This window comes from Gobius niger (assembly GCF_951799975.1).
Source record: "Gobius niger genome assembly, chromosome: 1".
NCBI lineage: Eukaryota > Metazoa > Chordata > Actinopteri > Gobiiformes > Gobiidae > Gobius > Gobius niger.
The window spans coordinates 19,474,098-19,493,258 of record NC_136852.1 but is presented as its reverse complement, the minus strand read 5'-3'; the positions used below and the strand labels follow the sequence as shown (position 1 = coordinate 19,493,258).

Genomic DNA, 19,161 nt, shown 5'->3' with positions numbered 1-19,161 from the left:
CAACCCTTGATCTGGAGGTGATTGAAGACTCCTGTCACAGCAGTTCCATACATGTGTATGTATTTCTCCATAGAGGCTTGGCGTAAACCTAGGTCGAAGTGACCAATTAGCCCTGGTGGAGAATGGCCTCCTGACCCTTGGCCCCTGCTGGGTAGTCTTATCCATTAACCCTTTGGGCCTCAGCTGGAGTTGATGTAGTATCTTTTATTCTGCTACTGCAAAACACACAGCCACATTCAGCCTGCAGCTTCCACTTTCTGTGTCTTTGTTCTTCTCTGTTCCTTGTGCGTCGCCTCACTGTTCGTGGGGACCTCTCCTGTTCTCCACAGCTTCAGCTTTGTTGGCTCTACTGTCATCTCCATACTCTGTCCTTTAGCCATTTCATGTACATGATGGCAGTGATCAGTCAGAAGATCAGTGCCTCTATAATACTCTGCATACTATCTGCTAGAGACCTCAACAGATTTATTACTGGCACAAAACAGCTACTTAAAAACGTGTAATGGTTTTATGGTATGGGTCAGACAATAGAGACAGACCACAATGCTTGCAGTTCAAAAAGCAATTGCCCCAACTCATGTGAACACAGACTGTCTTTAAAAATGAATAGGCCGACAAGGTTCAGCAATAAATGATACTGGACAGCTTTCATTGGATTTGAATGTGGAATTTACTGCAAATTAGGGGCCTTTAAATGTGGCTTGTTGAAAAACTTAAACAAAGGAAAGAAATTTACAGCTTTAAGTTACTGAGTCCGCTGAGTCACAACAATATTTATTATTGCAATATATCGCAATACTTGCAAAATCAGTCACACTTATTGCATTATTTCACAAATGTTATTGCAGAAGAATGAAATAGTATTGCAATGATTGTGTTTTTTTGCAAAAAGTATGAAATGTATTATAATAATTAAACGTTTTCTTTTTTTCTCAGAAGTTGCTAATGTAGTTTGACCTAACTGTGATTTTGAATGGATTTAGAGTTGTGTTTAAAACTCTAACATATGCAAATGTAACTGACAGTTTCCTTTTTCTATAAGGGACAAGCTCAGATCTTTAGAGGCTTCCTGGGTCTGAAAATCAAAGACCTCATTGAAAACCAAATGCAGCAACATCAGGGGATTACAAGGCCACCCTCAGCAGGGCTCTGGGAGAGCTTGAGGTCAGCACTGGGACAGGGCACTGGGCTTGGCAAGAGAGGCACTCATTACTAGTTTATAAAGGTGGCAGAAGTCAAATTTAATTGTTTTTAATGACCAGATACATGATTTTTAATGCAACGATTAGGATAAGGATTTGATTTTATCAAATTCTGCCAAACCTTACCTTATTTGACATGTTTTTGTAAATCATGGAAGACCTCTGTGGTTTATGAATATTGTATCACTTGATTGCAAAAAAAACCACACAAAAACCACAACAATAATTTGGCAATATGTTGAGCAGCCTTATTAGATACTTTGAGTATAGGGGCTGTTAAGTAAAATACTGTAACTGTAACAAAAAGCATGATGAGTACATTAAATGGAGTATTGTGTATATTCAAATTTGTACAAGGGTAACAAAAGTCCACACACACATATTTTAGGAAAACAAACTTTTACTTGCAATATTAATATCTTCTCAGAAAGTATAAATAACGATTTGATTGATTACAATTTTATACAAAAATAATACAATAGAGAGAAACAAAATCACATCCTGTCACAAAACTCAGTGATTACAGTCAGTCAGTGTGCCAATAACAGTCACAAACTACCAGTACAAGAAAAAGAGTGACCTAATGTTGAACAGGTGAAGGGGTGTTTCCAGGACAAACATATGCAAGGGTTGATAGTTACAAGAAGTGTTAATTTACTTATAATGTGAGTGCTCCTTTTATTGGCCTCTGTACATTCCTATATGATTACACAAGCTGCTGTCATAACATGCACTCTTTGATGCCTCACTCAATCTACCAGACAATTATGACAATGTTTTGGTTTTGGATACTTGTCAATGTTTTCTTTCTACCCAAGGGGGCATAGTTATCAGGCCGATGCTGTGTCTTTTCACATTGCAACAGAAGTGGGAGAGGGGAGGAGTGGTGAGAGCTATTTCTGAAATTCACCTGAGTGTGTGCGCAAACATTAGCCAGAGGTTTCTATGGAAGAGTACGGGACGCAGTTAAGGCATGAGTCAGACCTCCCCTGAGGCCAAACTGGTTCATAGACTTTGCTTTCCAGGTCAACTTTGAGAGGTGAACTCTAATACGTCAATCCTTTGGCAGAGCTATTTTACACTATAGTTGGCATTCATAGACTCATCACAAAGGCCAACTGGTTTTGTTTACCCCACTTCATCTATTTAGACCAAGCAGTTCACAGAAGTATTGCATAGTCCGTAAGATTGTCAAAGTCCTTTCAATCACAGTATACACATTCAGCAATTTAAAACAAAGCAGTTCAGTGATACAGATAAACGAAATGTGAAACAATAATAAACAATGGAAGACATATTTTTGGCCAGTAATGCATGATAGCCCATTGTGATTGTCAAACAGATCCTTCCACACGTGTGCAAGGGGATATACAGCGATGCGTCATGGGGCATCCAGAAAATGGATGCATTGTGAGTCTCTTTCTCATTATCAACAATTAAAATAATGTGCTTCAAAATGTCCTTCATTTAGGTCCAGTTAAAAAAAATTTGGTGCTTGCTGTTTTTGTTCCTTCGTCGTGCCACAAAAGCTGGAAAAAATTAAAAGGAGGACAGAAAAATGTAATACTGTTTTGAGATTGTAGTTGAAGCATAAAATATATAAAATGTCATTGTCTTTGTTGATCTTTGTTGGTGTGCAACAGTTTCCCGTCTCCTTGCCTTCAGGTGAGTGTTTTTTTCTTCTTCCTTCTTCTCCTTGTTCTTCTTCTTCTTCTTCTCTGCACCGTTTTCACTTTGCACATCGCTGTCCCCTCCGTGTTTGTCGACTGACTCATCTTTCGGTGCGCCGTTTGCTTGGATATTACACGTTGTCAAGGGTTACGGCTGCGCGAGGGCGGAAAATGTGCTGCAGTTGCCGGGCACCGGGGAAGTCAGGTGGATGCGCTCACCAAGCTTGAAGTGGACACTGAAAGCACAAGGGAGGGAAAGATGGAGGGGAAAAATGTTAAAGGGGTTACACAAAAACAATCATTAAAAAAAAAAAAACAGTGGATCAGAGGAAAAAAAGACACTGACTAAAAGATTCAATTCATTATGTCCATTTTATACACGCTCAGGAGCAGTAACATTTGAGAGAAAACTGAAATAGAAAAATTGCAACCCTGTTTCTATTTCAACACGTTGTGCAAGGCTAAAATATACTGTGAATTTCGACACTGTTTCCCAAAGCAAGTACGAACAACAAGGCCTCCCAGAAAGCACCTGACAAATGAAACCTATGTCAATACTTCCCTGTACCTACCCATGTGCCACACCTGACCAAATAAATCCCCCATCCCTCTTCTGCCGACTGTGGAAATCCAGGTCTCCATTCTAAGTCTTCCTTTTTTTTTTGTAAATTTGTTTGTGGAATTTATTTTTGTCCCATTTCAAGGGGTGGAGGCACGCGACCCCTGTGTGACCCCGCTGCTAACAAACAGTCTCACCTGATAAAGCTGACCTATGGGTATAACCTGAGTCATTACACACAGGGGGTATAATAGGTCTCCAGGTAAACAGGGAGTGTTATAAAGCCTAAAGTGTGCTGTTGTGTCATACCAACTGCATCTCCCCATTTAAGTTAAGCCCTGATAAGAAACGATGGGATACACCAAACGTAGTCCAAACAAAGGCAGAGACAGCATGAAAGATTAAGATTAAAAAGTTCTTCACGTGTTTGTGGTCAGTAAATTTAAATAAGTCATAAATTATTTAACTCATTGGTTTCCAAATTGTGGCAGTTGTACACACTTCACCTGGTACTCAAGGTTATAAGCAACTTTAGGCTTTAGGTACATCAATTAGATTTAAAGCAGAACTAAGCCCCTAGAGGCCATAAGTGCCACTACAGGTGTCGTAGCATGTTACGTTTTTTACTCATTAATAGTCCGTGAGAGTAAATACTACGCTGACAGAAAAGACAAAGGGAGAGAGGGATATTGTACAAACAATTACACAATGGAGATATTTTTTTTCACTCAAACTTGGCTGTAAACACTGTTTAAGTGGTGTTAGCCCGCAGTTAGCTTAGCCCGTTAGCCAGTTAGCTTCTTCTTCGTGATTCCATTAGTGTGTATTGTGCCTCCGACCTGGCGCAGGAAAGTTGCAATTATGGTTTTCTGGCCAGAGACACCAGGGGGAGATGAAAGACCCCCCAATCATCCCATTAACACTACGAAAAGGATAATTACATTATTGTGCCTTATTATAAGATCTTTCCTTGGTTTAGCACCCAGTTTAGTCCTAATCTAGTCCAAGTTCAGTTCTATTGTAGCCCCTTTTAGTGCAGACTGGTTGTAGATGAGTCAAATACTTTATTATGTGGTCCTTCGTGTGAAAAGTTCGGGACCCACTGATCACATTTTGATCCTATTCTGATTTTCGACGCAATCATTTTGTATCATTTATGCTATGTAGAATATTTTGAGAACATACAAGAAAATTATCTAAATAATAATAATAATAATAATAATAATAATAATAATAATAATAATAATAATAATAATAATAATAATGCAATAGTCTCATATAGCTCTTTTCCAAAGTCGCTTTACAATTTCGTGCATTATTCATTCACTCCATACTCGGTGATGGTCAAAATATTGCAAATACATTATTAAAATATTGTATCTTTATTATTCATCAGTCACTGTAAATGCAACAGCATATAACTTGTAAAGTCGCAGGCTAATGTCTACCTTGTGTGCTAACCCATCAGTTTGCACTCTGCCTCGGTGTGGGAAATTGAGCGTGTGAAAGCAACATGGGCCACATTTCAGGCTAGAGCGCTCACAGAGAGCAGGGAGAAGTTGGAAAGAGGAAGAGCTGTAATTAATCGCAAAGAAAAAAAAAGGAACCCCCTCTGACCCGGGCTATGTCCTCTGTAGCTTCAGTGTTGCATGGAGAAAAGTAGCAAGTTGCGAGGTTGGACAACTTTGATTAACAGCGAGGCTCATTTCCTGATCGTGGAGGGAAGTGTCTCTTTGCAGCGAGAGGAAAGTGAAAGGAGGGCACATTAATCAAGGGCCGTTCAGGCTGAGGGAGCATCTGATTGATTAGGCTGCAATTGGAGAGGAAATAGGTATTGAGAGGAGTATAGTATACTGTCTGTATTTCCTGTGTATTTGCTCGTTGGAAAGGAAAACTACAAAGCGGCAACGTGAACAGTTCAAATTACATTAAATCATGTGTTTTGTGCAATCATTTCAGGTGGGCTGAACTAGTAAAATGGTATTTACCCAGGAGAGACCCCCGAGTTGGACCATCTTGTTTACTGGTAGGTCCTAATATTGAACAAAACAACACACAATCAATACACACACTTCTGTCTGGGGCCAATTTGTGAAGTGATTTACTTGCGCATTTGGAATTTTAAGAAACTGAGATGCAAAAGTACTGTATACATTTGATTACAAATATCAGCGATTATGTTTATTTTCCCCCAATAGGAATGCAGATCCAAATAAAAGTAATGCATCAAATAATGTGACATGTAGCAAGAGACTCACCGATTTGCTGGAGGACATGGAGCTGAGTGTGCTGAGGCTGTTGGCGTCCGTGACAACCATTGCCGAGGGAAACCGCGACGAGTGGGAGTATTGTGGCGGTTCTTGTTTATGTGGATACACTGTAGAAAACATCAATATATGATTTGTAGTGGGCACAAAACGTTGCTTGTACATGCTTGATTATATCGAAGACCTTGTACAACAGAGCACCAACTGAGGCCTTTAATTGCATCTTACATACATACATTGTATGTATTATTATTATACGACTTGATCTTCTCCTCCTGCTCCGTTTCTTTCATACTTTATTGGCTTGGCGCTTTTGAGTTAAATAAATGAATAAATAAAAAAACATTGTATTTTACATACAGCTACACTTTTTAAACATTCAGATCATATAATACAGAGTGTTTTGACTTTCTGTATAGTATAGTTTTAGTATAGTATAGTATAGTATAGTTTTATATGCTGTTTATGGATGTTTTAATGGCATTGTTTGTATTTTTTGTAATTCCTGTTATAGAGCTTTGAGTGCGTGAATAGCGCTTTACAAATATTGGTTGAAGCCAGGACTCCCCTGAAAACAAGATTCGGAATCTCAGTGAGACTTTTCAGTCATTAAATAAAGGTCATATAAAACCCAATATATTTTATGTGTAGCAGTCTGATACTTAAATCCTTGTGTTTTTTCCAGAGAAAAAAATATGGTGACAAAAGTATTAAGCCCTGGAAAATTCTCAAATGGTAGTTAAGTAAGACCTAAAGGACCATTTTCAGGGGGGCATAAGCCTTGTTGATGACTTGCTTTGACAGTTTTTATGGTTAGCCTTATGAAAAAAATAATTGGAATCAACAGTATAGGTTGTGTTTACATAACATCACAACATTCTAATAATCCCATAATGTAAAACTGAGGCGGTGGACAGGTAAGTAATCCATGATTGTAAGCTTTGGTAGCTGTCAAAATGCAGATTTCTTTGAGTCACAAAGTTCAGCGCATTCTCTCTCAGCACATGAACTAAAGTCACATGTCTCATAAAGTATCCAATAGTGGAGACAACATTTAAAATGATGTGCTTGATGTTGGTCAGATGAAAAGACTTGAATGAGCCAATCACTTCCAAATATATGATTAAGGAAAACATTTGGACAATTTCAGTTTGGATAAAAACTGTTTCTCTCTCATAGAGTTATTGGACCATATTTACAAGTTATGAAATCAAATTATTCATATTATTTGGGTCACGGCTCGTTGGTGCTATGTTGAAGGCGGGTCCCTAAGCTACTGCACACCAGATAAGAGTTTCTGTTAGGGTCTGTTAGGGTATTTTCAATATCGGCTGATATCTCCAAAACCGATTTTAAGGCCGATATCTCAGGAACCGTAAGTGTTCCCGCTTTTTTGCACCAAATAAAATGAGCCCTCCCGCAACTTCCTTTTATGTTGCAGACTTTTGTGTATAATTGCAGAGCCATACGAAATAGAGACTTGCCCTTTATTGTTTTGGAATCTAATGATTTTTGTCTTTCAAAAAGCTCCCTCGGAAGTACCTACTAAACAAGAATATACAGCGCCCCCTGCTGTCACAATTAAACACTGACATGTTTAGATTCATACACAGGATTATAGACTGGACATTTATTCAAATTTATCCAAAAATATCAACGGTGCATATCGGCATCAGCCAATCAAAATTCCCAATACGGTAATTGTCATCGGCCTTAGAAAAATCCACATCGGTCGACCTCTATTAGATATTATTATCGGATCGGATTTGGATTGCAGTACTTTTTGCTGCAATATCAAGTATACTTCATCAAGTATCGTAATACTTTCAATACTTGTGTTTGGAGGCATTTTTATCCTGCACTCCTTTGTTTTTCAGTAACAGTGACACAGCACTTTGTTTTATTTTGTGTTCATGCACTTGTCAATCTTAACACTTCAATCAATGTCTTTGGACACATAACGTTTTACACATTTTAAAGTTAACATATAACTTCGTAATAAAATCGTAATAATCGTCCCAGCCGTATTACATATATTTCTCTATATTTCTATGATTCCATAATAATTTACCATAATAATTAATGTTTAACTATAGGTGATTTGAGAGATTTTTTTCCATATCAAATCCATATTGGTCAGGCCCTAATTACTGCTACTATAATCAAACTGCAGATGCAATTAATTTCTTTCATTTACATAGGTCATGTTTCTGAATAACAAATAAACAGTGTGATCCTTTTACTCACATAAGCATTAAACATCAGTATTCAAGTAAACTGAGTACATCATCCACCACTGAATAGTAGCATGGGAATAAATAGAGGGAATGAACAGTTCCAATTTAAGAAAATGTTTTTAGTCCATTTGAATACAAAAGGGTAAAAGATGGTGTATGGTAAAAATTACTTACTGTGTGAGTGTGTGACTGTGGCCATGAAGGGCTGCTGGCTCATATGGCTGGGAGACTGCTGCATGAGACTTTGCTGGTGAGGGCTGTGGAGCGATTGAGAGAACTGAACAGGCTGAAGTGCTGCTAAGCTCCCCGCCACACTGTTGATCACTGGCACCGTTTGGGACTGCGACGTATTTAAACCTATCGACAACAGAGATCAGCAATGTTAGACACAAACCTGAAAGCAAGGGGGAGTGAGCACTGAAGCATCAACTGTGTTTGTCTTAGTCATATGCGCTGTACTGTGGACTCACTCTGTGCAATAGCCATGACTCCTGATAGAGGCATGATAAGGTTCTGTGTCTGCTGGTGACTGTGATGGGAACTGTGTATGTTGGTCAATGTGCTCACTGGAGGAAGTCCGCCGCCTGAGCCAGAAATCTGAAAAATAATACGGGAATGTATTAATAAAATAAAATTCATGACATTAGAGGACAATGCAGGTGAAAGACTTAGGTATCGATAAACTTTTGTGTCTAGTCAGCAAGTTTACATTCATTTGACGAGAATGTCATATGTTTTCAAGGTAAGAAAACACAGGACACACAAAAGTACATAAAAATCTGAGCAGGTTTTTCTCGGACAGATAGATATAAAAATATATAAATATATAGTGAGCTTCAGCTTGTTGTGTTTCTGAATGAACACTTGATTATAAGTAAAGTTAGCAGCATTAACATGCTCTGTGTTTGTAGCAATGTCAGCAGTGGAAATATGTCACATCATAAAGCACTGAAAATGCAGTGGTTCTTGAACTATGTTTCCTTGTCACTGATCAAATATTGTACTAGGGCAGAGGGGAGAAATTCAGGCTTTTCTCTGAAGTTGGAAAAAGTACCGGGCATAATCAAAAGCTGGCGTCATTTCTTTGGCAGAGCAAGCAGCACTAAACCTGAGGCTTCTCTTTGCAGAGCATTTGATCAATAGCAGCAGAATGTTTCTTTGTCAGGTTTATTGGCTGTGTGATGAACTTGACTGGTGCCGCCGCTGAAGGTTGTGAGCTAGTCCAGCCATGGCCACCTCATCTGCACCTCCCAAACACAGCAGTACAATGTCCTAATTGTTGGCTCTTGCCAGTGGGTCCATGGGAGGTTCAGGAACCTGCTAAATGTAGGCCTGCCCTTATCTAATCTAAGGCCATGAGGCCCAGGTGTGTTCACTCACCATCTTGGCGTCAGGTGACAGCAGGCTGTGGCTGTGGTCCAATCCTCCCGGAGACACCTGCTGTAGCACCGACTGACTGGTCGCCATGGCGTTGCTGCTGTGGTGACTGATGCTCGATGAGGAGGTGACCTCACCCTGGCTGTACCGCACTGAAAGAGTGTGAGAAAGAGAGAGATAAAGATAAAGATATGGTCCATTAACATCCTGGTTATTGTTATGTTTCAGGGTAAAAAAAAAATACCCAAAGACGTCTTAATAGAGAAATACTGGCTCTTCTGCTATTTTGCCTCAGACAGAGCAGAGAGGAAAAAGAGGAAAAAGCAAACAAACACACTGACCTGTCCACTGCTGCTATCTATGTAGCTCAGCCAAGGCCATTCACTAAGTACACTCATTCACTGCGGCAGCTAAACTCTGAGTCCCAAAGCCTCTGATCAGTCCACAACCTGCTCAACTTATGTCAGTATTATCTCTGCCTTTTGAGAAACAAATAATGTTACCACTTGCCATTACCAACAACTTTAGAGCTTTTATAAATCCATGTCTAAGGAGTATAAGGAATGCTCCACTCTTAACAATCGACAATCAAATACCTGTTTGCTGATGCAGTCCCTCTCTGATATCAACAGAGTAAACATTACACAATTACAAGCAATGTCAAACACATTCTTATCCCACACAGACACTGCCCCGCCCTGAGTGGCCAACTGTTTGTCCAAAGATCTCACATCTTGCCGGGCTTTTCGTCCCTGACCTAAGTGACAGCTCCAGAGAGCCCCCCCATCAAACCATTCACCCAGCACTGGACAGACTCAAATAACCCCTTCTGTGATAGAAGTATTCACTAAATCTGCTAAATTAACAATTAACATTGTTCATGCCACTTTTAGTAATTTACAGTGGATGCAGACAGGTTATCAAGCGCATGGTCAACAAACACCGAATTTGCAAGAAATCCATTAAACAACTAAGTATAATACGTCAACTAAGTATAATACAAAGGTATTCGGGCAGCAGAATTAATTGAATAAAAATTGTCTCTCCAAAGGGATTCATCATGCAAACCGGAAAACCCTGCAGTTTAGACCTCCACAAACTGAAATGTATGTGATTCTTGTAGAAGCTTAGCAGCTAATATAATTCAGTATTCTCTCAAATGTCCTTCTGTCCACTGGGAGCTGAATTGCAACTTTAAAACACAAACTGCAAATCTTATCACAATGCATCTATGAACAATCGGAGTTGGATACTTTTGTAAAGATCGTGCACCCCTACAACAAATTTACCTCATTTAGTTCACCTATAGAGTTTATACTATCCTCCACAACATAGTGACAAGTGGAAACCTCACAGCACTTCACTGGGCCTTGTAAACTCTGCCACAGAACAATAAAGGACTCAATTGGACTCATGACCCCCATTGCCACACAATAGAGAAAGACCCATAAAAGGCAGTTATCTCAAAGCTAGGCGATCTTTTAAAGGGTCCAAGGGGGAATGAAATGCTACTCAAACTAAGGCAAATATAATTTTGTGAATAAAAAAGTAAGACATTTATGAAGGCATTGCACAAATAAATGTTGTTTTTTGTGGAAAAAATGGAGAGGGCACTGAAGGAACTATCACTGAGAGCAGGAGGTGGGTGAGAACTTCAGAGGAGGAGAAAAAAAAAATCTTCCAGAGGTTTAAAAGGCTCTAGCTCCCTGTGTGTCCCATGTACTATCAAAGCATGCATCCCCAACCCCAGGCACTGTCCTTTGTAGTGCCGCTGCATATGACAGACCTCCTGTGTCTCTGCAGGACGTAACCATTGCCTTTGTGGTTTCCGAGTCAGGACTGTAGAAAGTGCAGAGCTCGGGCATCCTTTCTGAGGGGCAGCTTGTTTTGGACTAGCCTGAGGTGAAGCTCTACCCACAGAACATGCCTCCTGCTACTGTAGCTGATCAGGAACTTCTTACTCCGCGACTTTTGTCTCTTTGTCTTTAAGAGCACAGAGTCACATTGACAGACACAGCACAGGCTAAATTTGTCTTCCACTACATCTTCAGTCAGATGTTTTTGCTATACTGCTGTTGTACACCATGATAAGTGTTAAAACTAAACAAAGATATCATTATTATTCCTATTATTGTTATTCTTATTATTATTGTAATATACATTCTGTTAATATTATATATATATATATATATATATATATATATATATATATATATATATATATATATATAATATTTTATGTAGCAAAAAAGGTTGAGAGCTAAGGTTAAGAACACAAGTTTACCTGTCTAGCTGTATCCTTTCTGATCTTAAAGAATAATAACCAACAGCAAACCCTATTTGACTGTCCATTCAAATGTGACCAACTAACCAATGAAGTGAAACAAAATCAATAAAACTCCCAAAGTAAGAGGAGTTTGTGTGTTCTGACCCACCGGTGACCTTTGTCATATCACTAAAGGTGTGGCTGTAGTTAAAGAAAGGGAACAGGAGTTTTATGTATGCCCAAAAAAGAGGTAATCAGTCCTGTCTGGCCAATACCCCAGTGGACAGCTCCTGCTGCTCCATGTCTGCCACCAGGCCCAGCAACTAGACTAGGCCTGTAAAGGTAAGGGGGCTTTTAAACAGCCCCACATGGCTCAGCAGAGATAAATGAACCTAAGCTACAGTCACTGTAGGCTTCTAATACACCACAGACAATGGAGTGTCCTGCTGAGCCAGAGTATAGAGAGGAGAAGGCAGAGAAGTGCCTTATCAAAGGCCTTGGAGATGTAGCAGCAAAGGATTTTAATTGTCCATTAAGCATGCATTATACAGCCCGTGCCCTAGCAACGCAATGAGAAACCCAGCTGAGAAACTATTGTCAGCTAGGGTTTGACACTGAAAAACAGCTGATGCTGCCGGCAGCCTGCCAGCAGGAAACCTTGTAAGTCGCCGCATAGGACTTTGGAAAGTTGTAGCAAGCCTTCCCTCCTGCTTCTCAAGGACTCCACTTCTACTACCTATGGATGACCCCTCTGACATTGAAACCTGAGGTCAGAGCCTGGTCAGGTGTTTAGGACAACAAACCCTCCAACAAACAGAGAATCTACGTGAGGCCAATTAATCCACAGGTAAAAGAGCAGGTCAAGGCAAACTGTTTGTTTTCCTTCTCCTGTTCGAACATGAGCAGACAACAAAAGACCCTGATTGAGTCCCTCAAATCACAGATTTATGGAGAGTGAATGATGACAAAGGATAATGCTGTGTAAATCCTATCACCTCTCTTGTTATGTCATATAACCAGACTCTGTCAATACTAATTAAGGCAAACACAAATAATGGGTGTGTTAGCAGTTGTCTGAGTAGTGTCATTTACTCTGGGTACATCAAGGAAATGTAGAAATTATGGTGTTAAGTGAAGGTAACGCAAATGTTGCTCTCTGTGACCCACTCCTGACCTCGGCCTGTCACACAAGGGCTGCCCTTTGTGTCATGCCCTCCATGCTGACTTTGGTGGGGAGATTGCAGGTACAATGTGGATTGTTTTCAGTGTGTTTTCAAAGATCAGAATAACAATGGCATTTGCTCAGCTCACTCTGTCATGCTCATTGATCACTTGTCCTCTCTTTCTCTGCCTATCTGATCTCATCAACAGGAGGTCTTTTCCTTTTTCAGTGAATAAAATATAGTAATTCAAGATTAATTTATTTGTAGTATATCCTAACCGTAGCCTCCGTAACACTCTACCTGGCATCTTACTGGGAGGGGAAGCGCTGGTCTGGTGATGAGGTGAGCCATGGGACAACAGTGGGTTGATGCTGTGGGTGGGTGTGGTATAGGCATCCAGGGCTAGTTTCTGTCTGAAGGCTTCTTCTTTACGGCGGTTTGCGAACCAGTTGTAAACCCTGACTTCCGTGACTAGGTTAGATCCCAGGCCTTGAGCTTTGGAAGGTGATACCCCTCTTTGATGACACTCAGCTCTGCAATAAGAAAATAGTATAATCAACAATCAAATATTCTTACATAAAAAAAAAAACAAAGCATTGTTGACATATTTATTATACCTATTACATTCTTCAACCAAAGACTCCCTTTCCTCCTTGCTGGGGTTCTTTTGCCTCTCATAAGCCTGATATAGGATTTGCTGTGACGCTGGACCCCATTTGAAACGATTGCGCCTCATTTTCTTGCTGGACGGTTCACTGACTTCATCACCAGACTGGCCCATCTGACCAGGGTTGTACTCAGGAAAGAAATATATCGGATCCTGGTTGCCTTTGTCTGACATACCCACGCCCGAACCTGGCGCTTGGTTGAATTCTGAAAAAATGAAAATAATAAAATAAAAATAATTTAGTATAAAGATTTCATTAGAATTATTAGTGCTAAGCATTTAAAAGGACGCCATAAATTTACTGCTGCTGTCATGTGCTCAGGAACCAACCACCAATATAACTTCCCTACAGATATAAAGGCTAAATCAAGTGTTGTGCTTTTGTCAATAGATTAAAGGCCATGGCTGAGGTGTGAGAAACTCAAATATTAACTTACGTCTGAGAATTTCCCGCTGTTTCTTGACATACCAGGTGTAGAGGGCCATGCGCTTCTGGGTTTTCATGGGCGTGCCTTTGTTGAGGTGCTGTGAGAGGTGAGACTGGTTCAGACTCGTAACGTCCACCACCTCTCGCTGGGGAATGTTGTGTTGTTGCATGTAACCTTTGATCATGCGGGCAGCACGCCATGGGTCATCGCTGCATTACGGAAACATACATGAATCATCAACACACAACAAAATATCAAAAACAAATAAATCAATAAAAATAAATAAATACAATTTTCCATTAACAATTTTGCAAAAAACTTGGTTTGGTTGATTAGATGTAATTGAAAGATTAATTTAAAATTGATATTAATTTCTGCAGTGATCGCTTGTATTTTAAAACTGAATTAAATTAAAAAATGTATATAATATAATTAATACAAAGTTACATTTTATTTAAAATATACTGTGTTTTGTATCTTGCTACAAAACACAATAGTTAAGAAAGAAAACACTCAATAAAAAAGCCAAAAACCTAAAAAAAAAAAGACTGTATATATATATATATATATATATATATACCAGTGCTTTTGAAAGAAAAGACCTAGCCTACTTTTTTTTTCAACGAGGATAACATTAAATTAATCAGAAATACAGTCTAGACGTTGTTAATAATGGAAGACCTACATAGGTGTGCAGAGGCGCATTTCTCGCAACCATCGCTAAGAATACGAAGAATAGAGAGTCACCACGTGCGCAATAACCCGAGATTTGCGGCTATAGACATAGACAGCAGTAATTAGAGCAAATCTACACACGTCTGTTTGTTTTGGACTGAATGTGGAGGCCTACGACAAGCTCTGCGGGTTAAGTGGGAGATGTTAGTTTATAACTTTTGACAATGAATAACCAGATCTCATTCATTCTAATCACACGCTACTGTGTATCTTTCAGTTGATGATTTATAGAATAAAATTAATAACAACTTAACTACACGTGGTTTAGTGTTGAAACATCTGGATTCATATTAGGAACTTACTATAATAATAATAATAATAATAATAATAATAATAATAATAATAATAATTGTTATTATTATTAACAATAGTCATTTGTTTTTATTACTATTATTATTATTGTTGTTATTATTGTTATATTATAAAATTGTATTTGAAGTTTGTATCAATATTGAATTATGTATATCAATGTTTCCCTGAGTTTAACTACCCTAAAGTTTTGGTAAATTACATAATAATAATAATAATAATAATAATAATAATAATAATAATAATAATAATAATAATCGAACTTAGTGCAAACGAAGGCGGGTTAATTTTTTAAATTGCAAACAAAGATGACGCTGAATTTACCAACTAGCTTTAGCTTAACGTTGACGCATCGAAAGGTGACACGACATGTGATTTGGCATTTATTCCACTCAAATTACAGCAGAAAGAGTAAACTCCACTCACGCTAACATGCGGTCCACCTCGGCCCGCTGCTCCATGGCCTCTGCTGTGTTCATTGACTGCAGGTCCTTCAGTATCTGCGGCGTGTCGTACTCGTCCCCGTCCTCGGACCCCTCATCCCCGGAGGGTTTGCCCTTGCTGTGGCCGTTGGTGAGCTGGTGAAAGATCGGCTTGGTGTCCACATCGCTGCCGCTCATCTTCCCGCTCTGTGGAGACATGGGCATGTTCTCCAGCTTGACTCCGAAGGTCGGGCTCGGGTCCATGTCGTCCAGCGCCTGGATGAGCACGTCTTTGGTGACCCCTGAGTCCAACAGCGCGCCGAGGAGCTCTTGCTGTAGGGATGTCAGCTTGGATGCCATCTTCAAAAACATCAAAAACTCAACATGGGAACGCAGTGAATATCTTGTGAAGGCACAGGCACCAGGCGCGAAGGGTTAAACACAAGTCATAAGAGAAATGAGGTTCTGAATCAGGCCAGAGCTGTAGTCTGGCTCTGCTGGCACCTGCTCTGACAAGTCTGACTTCCTTTTGAGGGGAGGCTGGAGCTACTTTGCCATGATGCTTTCTGGGCGCAGGGGATATAAAACATGGTAATGAGTGGGCCGGCTGATGGGCCTTATGTAAATCCGCACAATGAGGGCCGCTCTGGGCTCAGGCAGACATGTGTTTACACTGCTCCACTGGCGCTTTTATTGGCTCTTCTTATCAGCAAAACTTTCATGAACTTTGTACCCTGTTGAAAATGCCATAAAGGCTTTTAAGAAAGGCGAGATCTACATTCACATTGTGAGCATTTGATCAGCAGGTCTTATAGGTGACCGAGAGAGACTTTCAGACTATTCTTAATTGTTAGTCAATTTGTTCTACCACTATACACACTCAGTCTGTGCGTTGCTGGAAAAAGAAGAAGAAAAATACAACTGTCTAGTAAATATGTTATTAAGGCTTATTGGCATTCACTGTATATGAGTGAGTTGCCCCTTGTCTAAAATTGACAGTTAATACAAGCTAAGTATGTGTGCCAGACTCAACTCATTGCATTGAAGAGAGTGAGACGCGCTCTGATAATCTGGAATCACTTGAAGCATTGTATTCATTTATTTATTTGTTGTTAAGTATGAGTAAGTAAGTCAAGTACTAGATCTACTTTTGGTGAAAAAATGCCATAATACAGAACATGTTCAGTTAGGGTGCAAATATACGCTCATGCGCAAATGGCTGTAAACAAAAAAGAAAAAGTGAAAACAGACGGCAATAATCTCTGTAAATATGTATAGAAGTTTACAACAAGAATCTTAGCCAATTATTTGTCAGAACTGTAATCTTTCAGTGTAGTATCATCAATGTGGTTGGTTGATCATTAGTAGGCTAATAAGATGAAATGCTCCCCAACAATACGTAGACATAGTTGCATGTCTATGAGGTCATGTTATAGTCTGGTTGTGCTTGAATCAGATAGTAGCACTGTAAATATAACTTAAACTGAGGTTTTAGCAATCTGATCTGGCCCAGACACAGTACAGAAGCAGACAAAACAACATGACCTGGCAAACCTGTCAACTTTCAGTCATAATTATAATGATTTTACTGCTTTGTTTTGTTTAATTTTTTGATGATGCACCTTCAAAGATGCTTCTTTCCTGTTTCATCTGTAAGTCTGTAGCATTAAGAGTCATTAGCCTGATTATGCCGTTCCCTTATCTTTGACTACCACTGTTGTAGTTTTCCTGAGATGCACATAGGCTGCTTGCTCTTTGGTCCTGGAGTCAAAAGCTTGATGCCGTGCTGCTTTATTGGTTAAGGTAATAACCCAATGAAGACGATAAATTACAGCTCACACTCACAGCTCTGATGCACTGCCGTCTTAATGAGGCAAGTTTCTCAATTAGTTTTACACATTTTTATCATTGTAAATTAGTCTATTTCTATCGCTTAACAGTTTGTGGTCACTCAAAACGTCGTTTTGAGTGACCACAAACTGATTTATTTAATGAGGATAACATTAAATGAATCAGAAATACAGTCTAGACATTGTTAATGTTGTGAATGACTATTCGAGCTGGAAACGGGTGATTTTATAGGTGGGCAGAGGCACATTTCTAGCAGCCATTACTCCAGTGTTCTAATGGTACATTGTGTTTATGATTAGAAAACCCTCGTGCAATTATGCTAGCACTGCTGAAAACTTCAAAGCGGTTTTTAACGAGGTTTTAAAATCAAGATCCTGTTTATAGTGTATTTCTTAAATATGTCCATCATTCACTATATATTATCATTAATTTGAGAGAAGACTGAAGTATGAACTGCTAAACTAGCACAAGACTAAGACTACATGTTTGTTGAGTTCTAAACTATCGGTTTATAGATTTACGAGTTTTATATGACAATCCATATTGAATAGGGCTGAAATAGCTTATACATTAATCGACAACTAATTGATTAATGAAATAGTTGAGAACTATTTTAGTAATCGATTAATAGTTTTCTGGTAAACACAGGCTCAAATAGAGCAAAAATGACATTAAAAATTTCATAAATATCTGTCTACGTCTCATCTAATCAGAAGCAGAATTAGCACTTACAGCCTCCAACAAACATTTACTTTAAGTTTACTCCATCGACTCAAGCGGCGCCACTTGAGCTTTATGTGATTGAAAAATTAAAAAAATAACATTTTCATACACCAGTCACAGCCAAGCAATAAATCGATTAATCGTAAAAATAATTGGTAGATGAATCGATTACCAAAATAATCGTTAGTTGCAGCACTAATATTTGGTCAGGTTTTTTTGATTACCTAAATCATAACACATTACCCAATCACCAAAATTGTACAATATTGTACAATATAATGTGGAAAATTAGACAAAGGCTAAAGAAGCAAAGCCACATGCGCATCCTGACGTTTTCACTTTTTCCATTTTAATATCTGTCAACCATTAACAACAAATAATAACAGCAAAAACAGAGATGGTCACGTCCGTTGTGAAAGCAGGCTGTGTACTGAAGCGTGGTGCGGAACACGAGCTGCCCATTACTGTTTCACACTGAACCATGGCACCTGGATTGGGCAAGTCAAGTCAGGAGCTGTCCTGTACACCTCCTGTTCGCAAACTATGAGAATTAATAATCAAAATCCTTACATGGATAAGAAAGTACAGAAATACCTACATAAACGAAACATAGCCTATATTTTACATTTTTAGAGCATTGTATATTCATTTGCCAAAATGACTGTCATTTCTGTACAATTTGTCCCCCTGAAAAAGAGCAAAGTTCATAAAAGTTTTTGATTGATTAAATATATTTTTGTTTTGTGTTACAGATGAGGCTGTTCTCTGTCTTGGGAACGTACTGTGAGTTCCTTGGCTATGAGTGTGCTCTCTCGAAACGAGAAGAGGGTCTCTGCTGGCCTTTAGTGACCTGTCCCCCTCACCTTGCTCCTAGATGGTGCATAGAGCGGAACACTTGGGCCGAGACTAAAATAAAGAGGGCAAGGTTGAGTCTGTGCGTGAGACTCAGGCCTCATTGGCCCTGGGCCGTTCCACAGGATGAGCTGGACCTTATCCCCACCATGAAACCGTAAGGTGATACACTTTTGGGATTTAGTGTCAATGTTGATCATGCATGTTATTTTCTAGTAGGTAAGACACTGATTTGTTTCAATCACATGCTATACCCATAAAAACAGATAAAATAAAAAATCAATTGCACCAACCTCACCAAGCAATAAGCCAGTGAATATGACAAGCTCGAATCCTTTTGTAATTAGGACTTTATAGTATGATGAATAAAGTGAAGTCGCAGTTTCCAGAAAAGTTGGGTAAAAAGGTGGTGTTTTTATTTACATTTGTATGT

At 39.2% G+C, this 19,161-nt stretch overlaps 1 protein-coding gene across 1 annotated transcript; it reads right to left on the bottom strand.

The window, feature by feature from the left end:
* Positions 1-2,840: 2,840 nt before the first annotated feature.
* hnf1ba (HNF1 homeobox Ba) lies at positions 2,841-15,674 on the bottom strand (the record flags this gene model as incomplete). The annotated part of the gene is made up of 10 exons (XM_079557060.1): positions 2,841-3,108; positions 5,420-5,464; positions 5,690-5,808; positions 8,110-8,292; positions 8,406-8,532; positions 9,316-9,464; positions 13,042-13,274; positions 13,359-13,614; positions 13,846-14,045; positions 15,307-15,674. 10 exons carry the CDS (start codon positions 15,672-15,674, stop codon positions 3,088-3,090), a joined length of 1,701 nt encoding a protein of 566 aa, XP_079413186.1. The 3' UTR covers positions 2,841-3,087.
* Between the last annotated feature and the right edge of the window lie 3,487 nt (positions 15,675-19,161).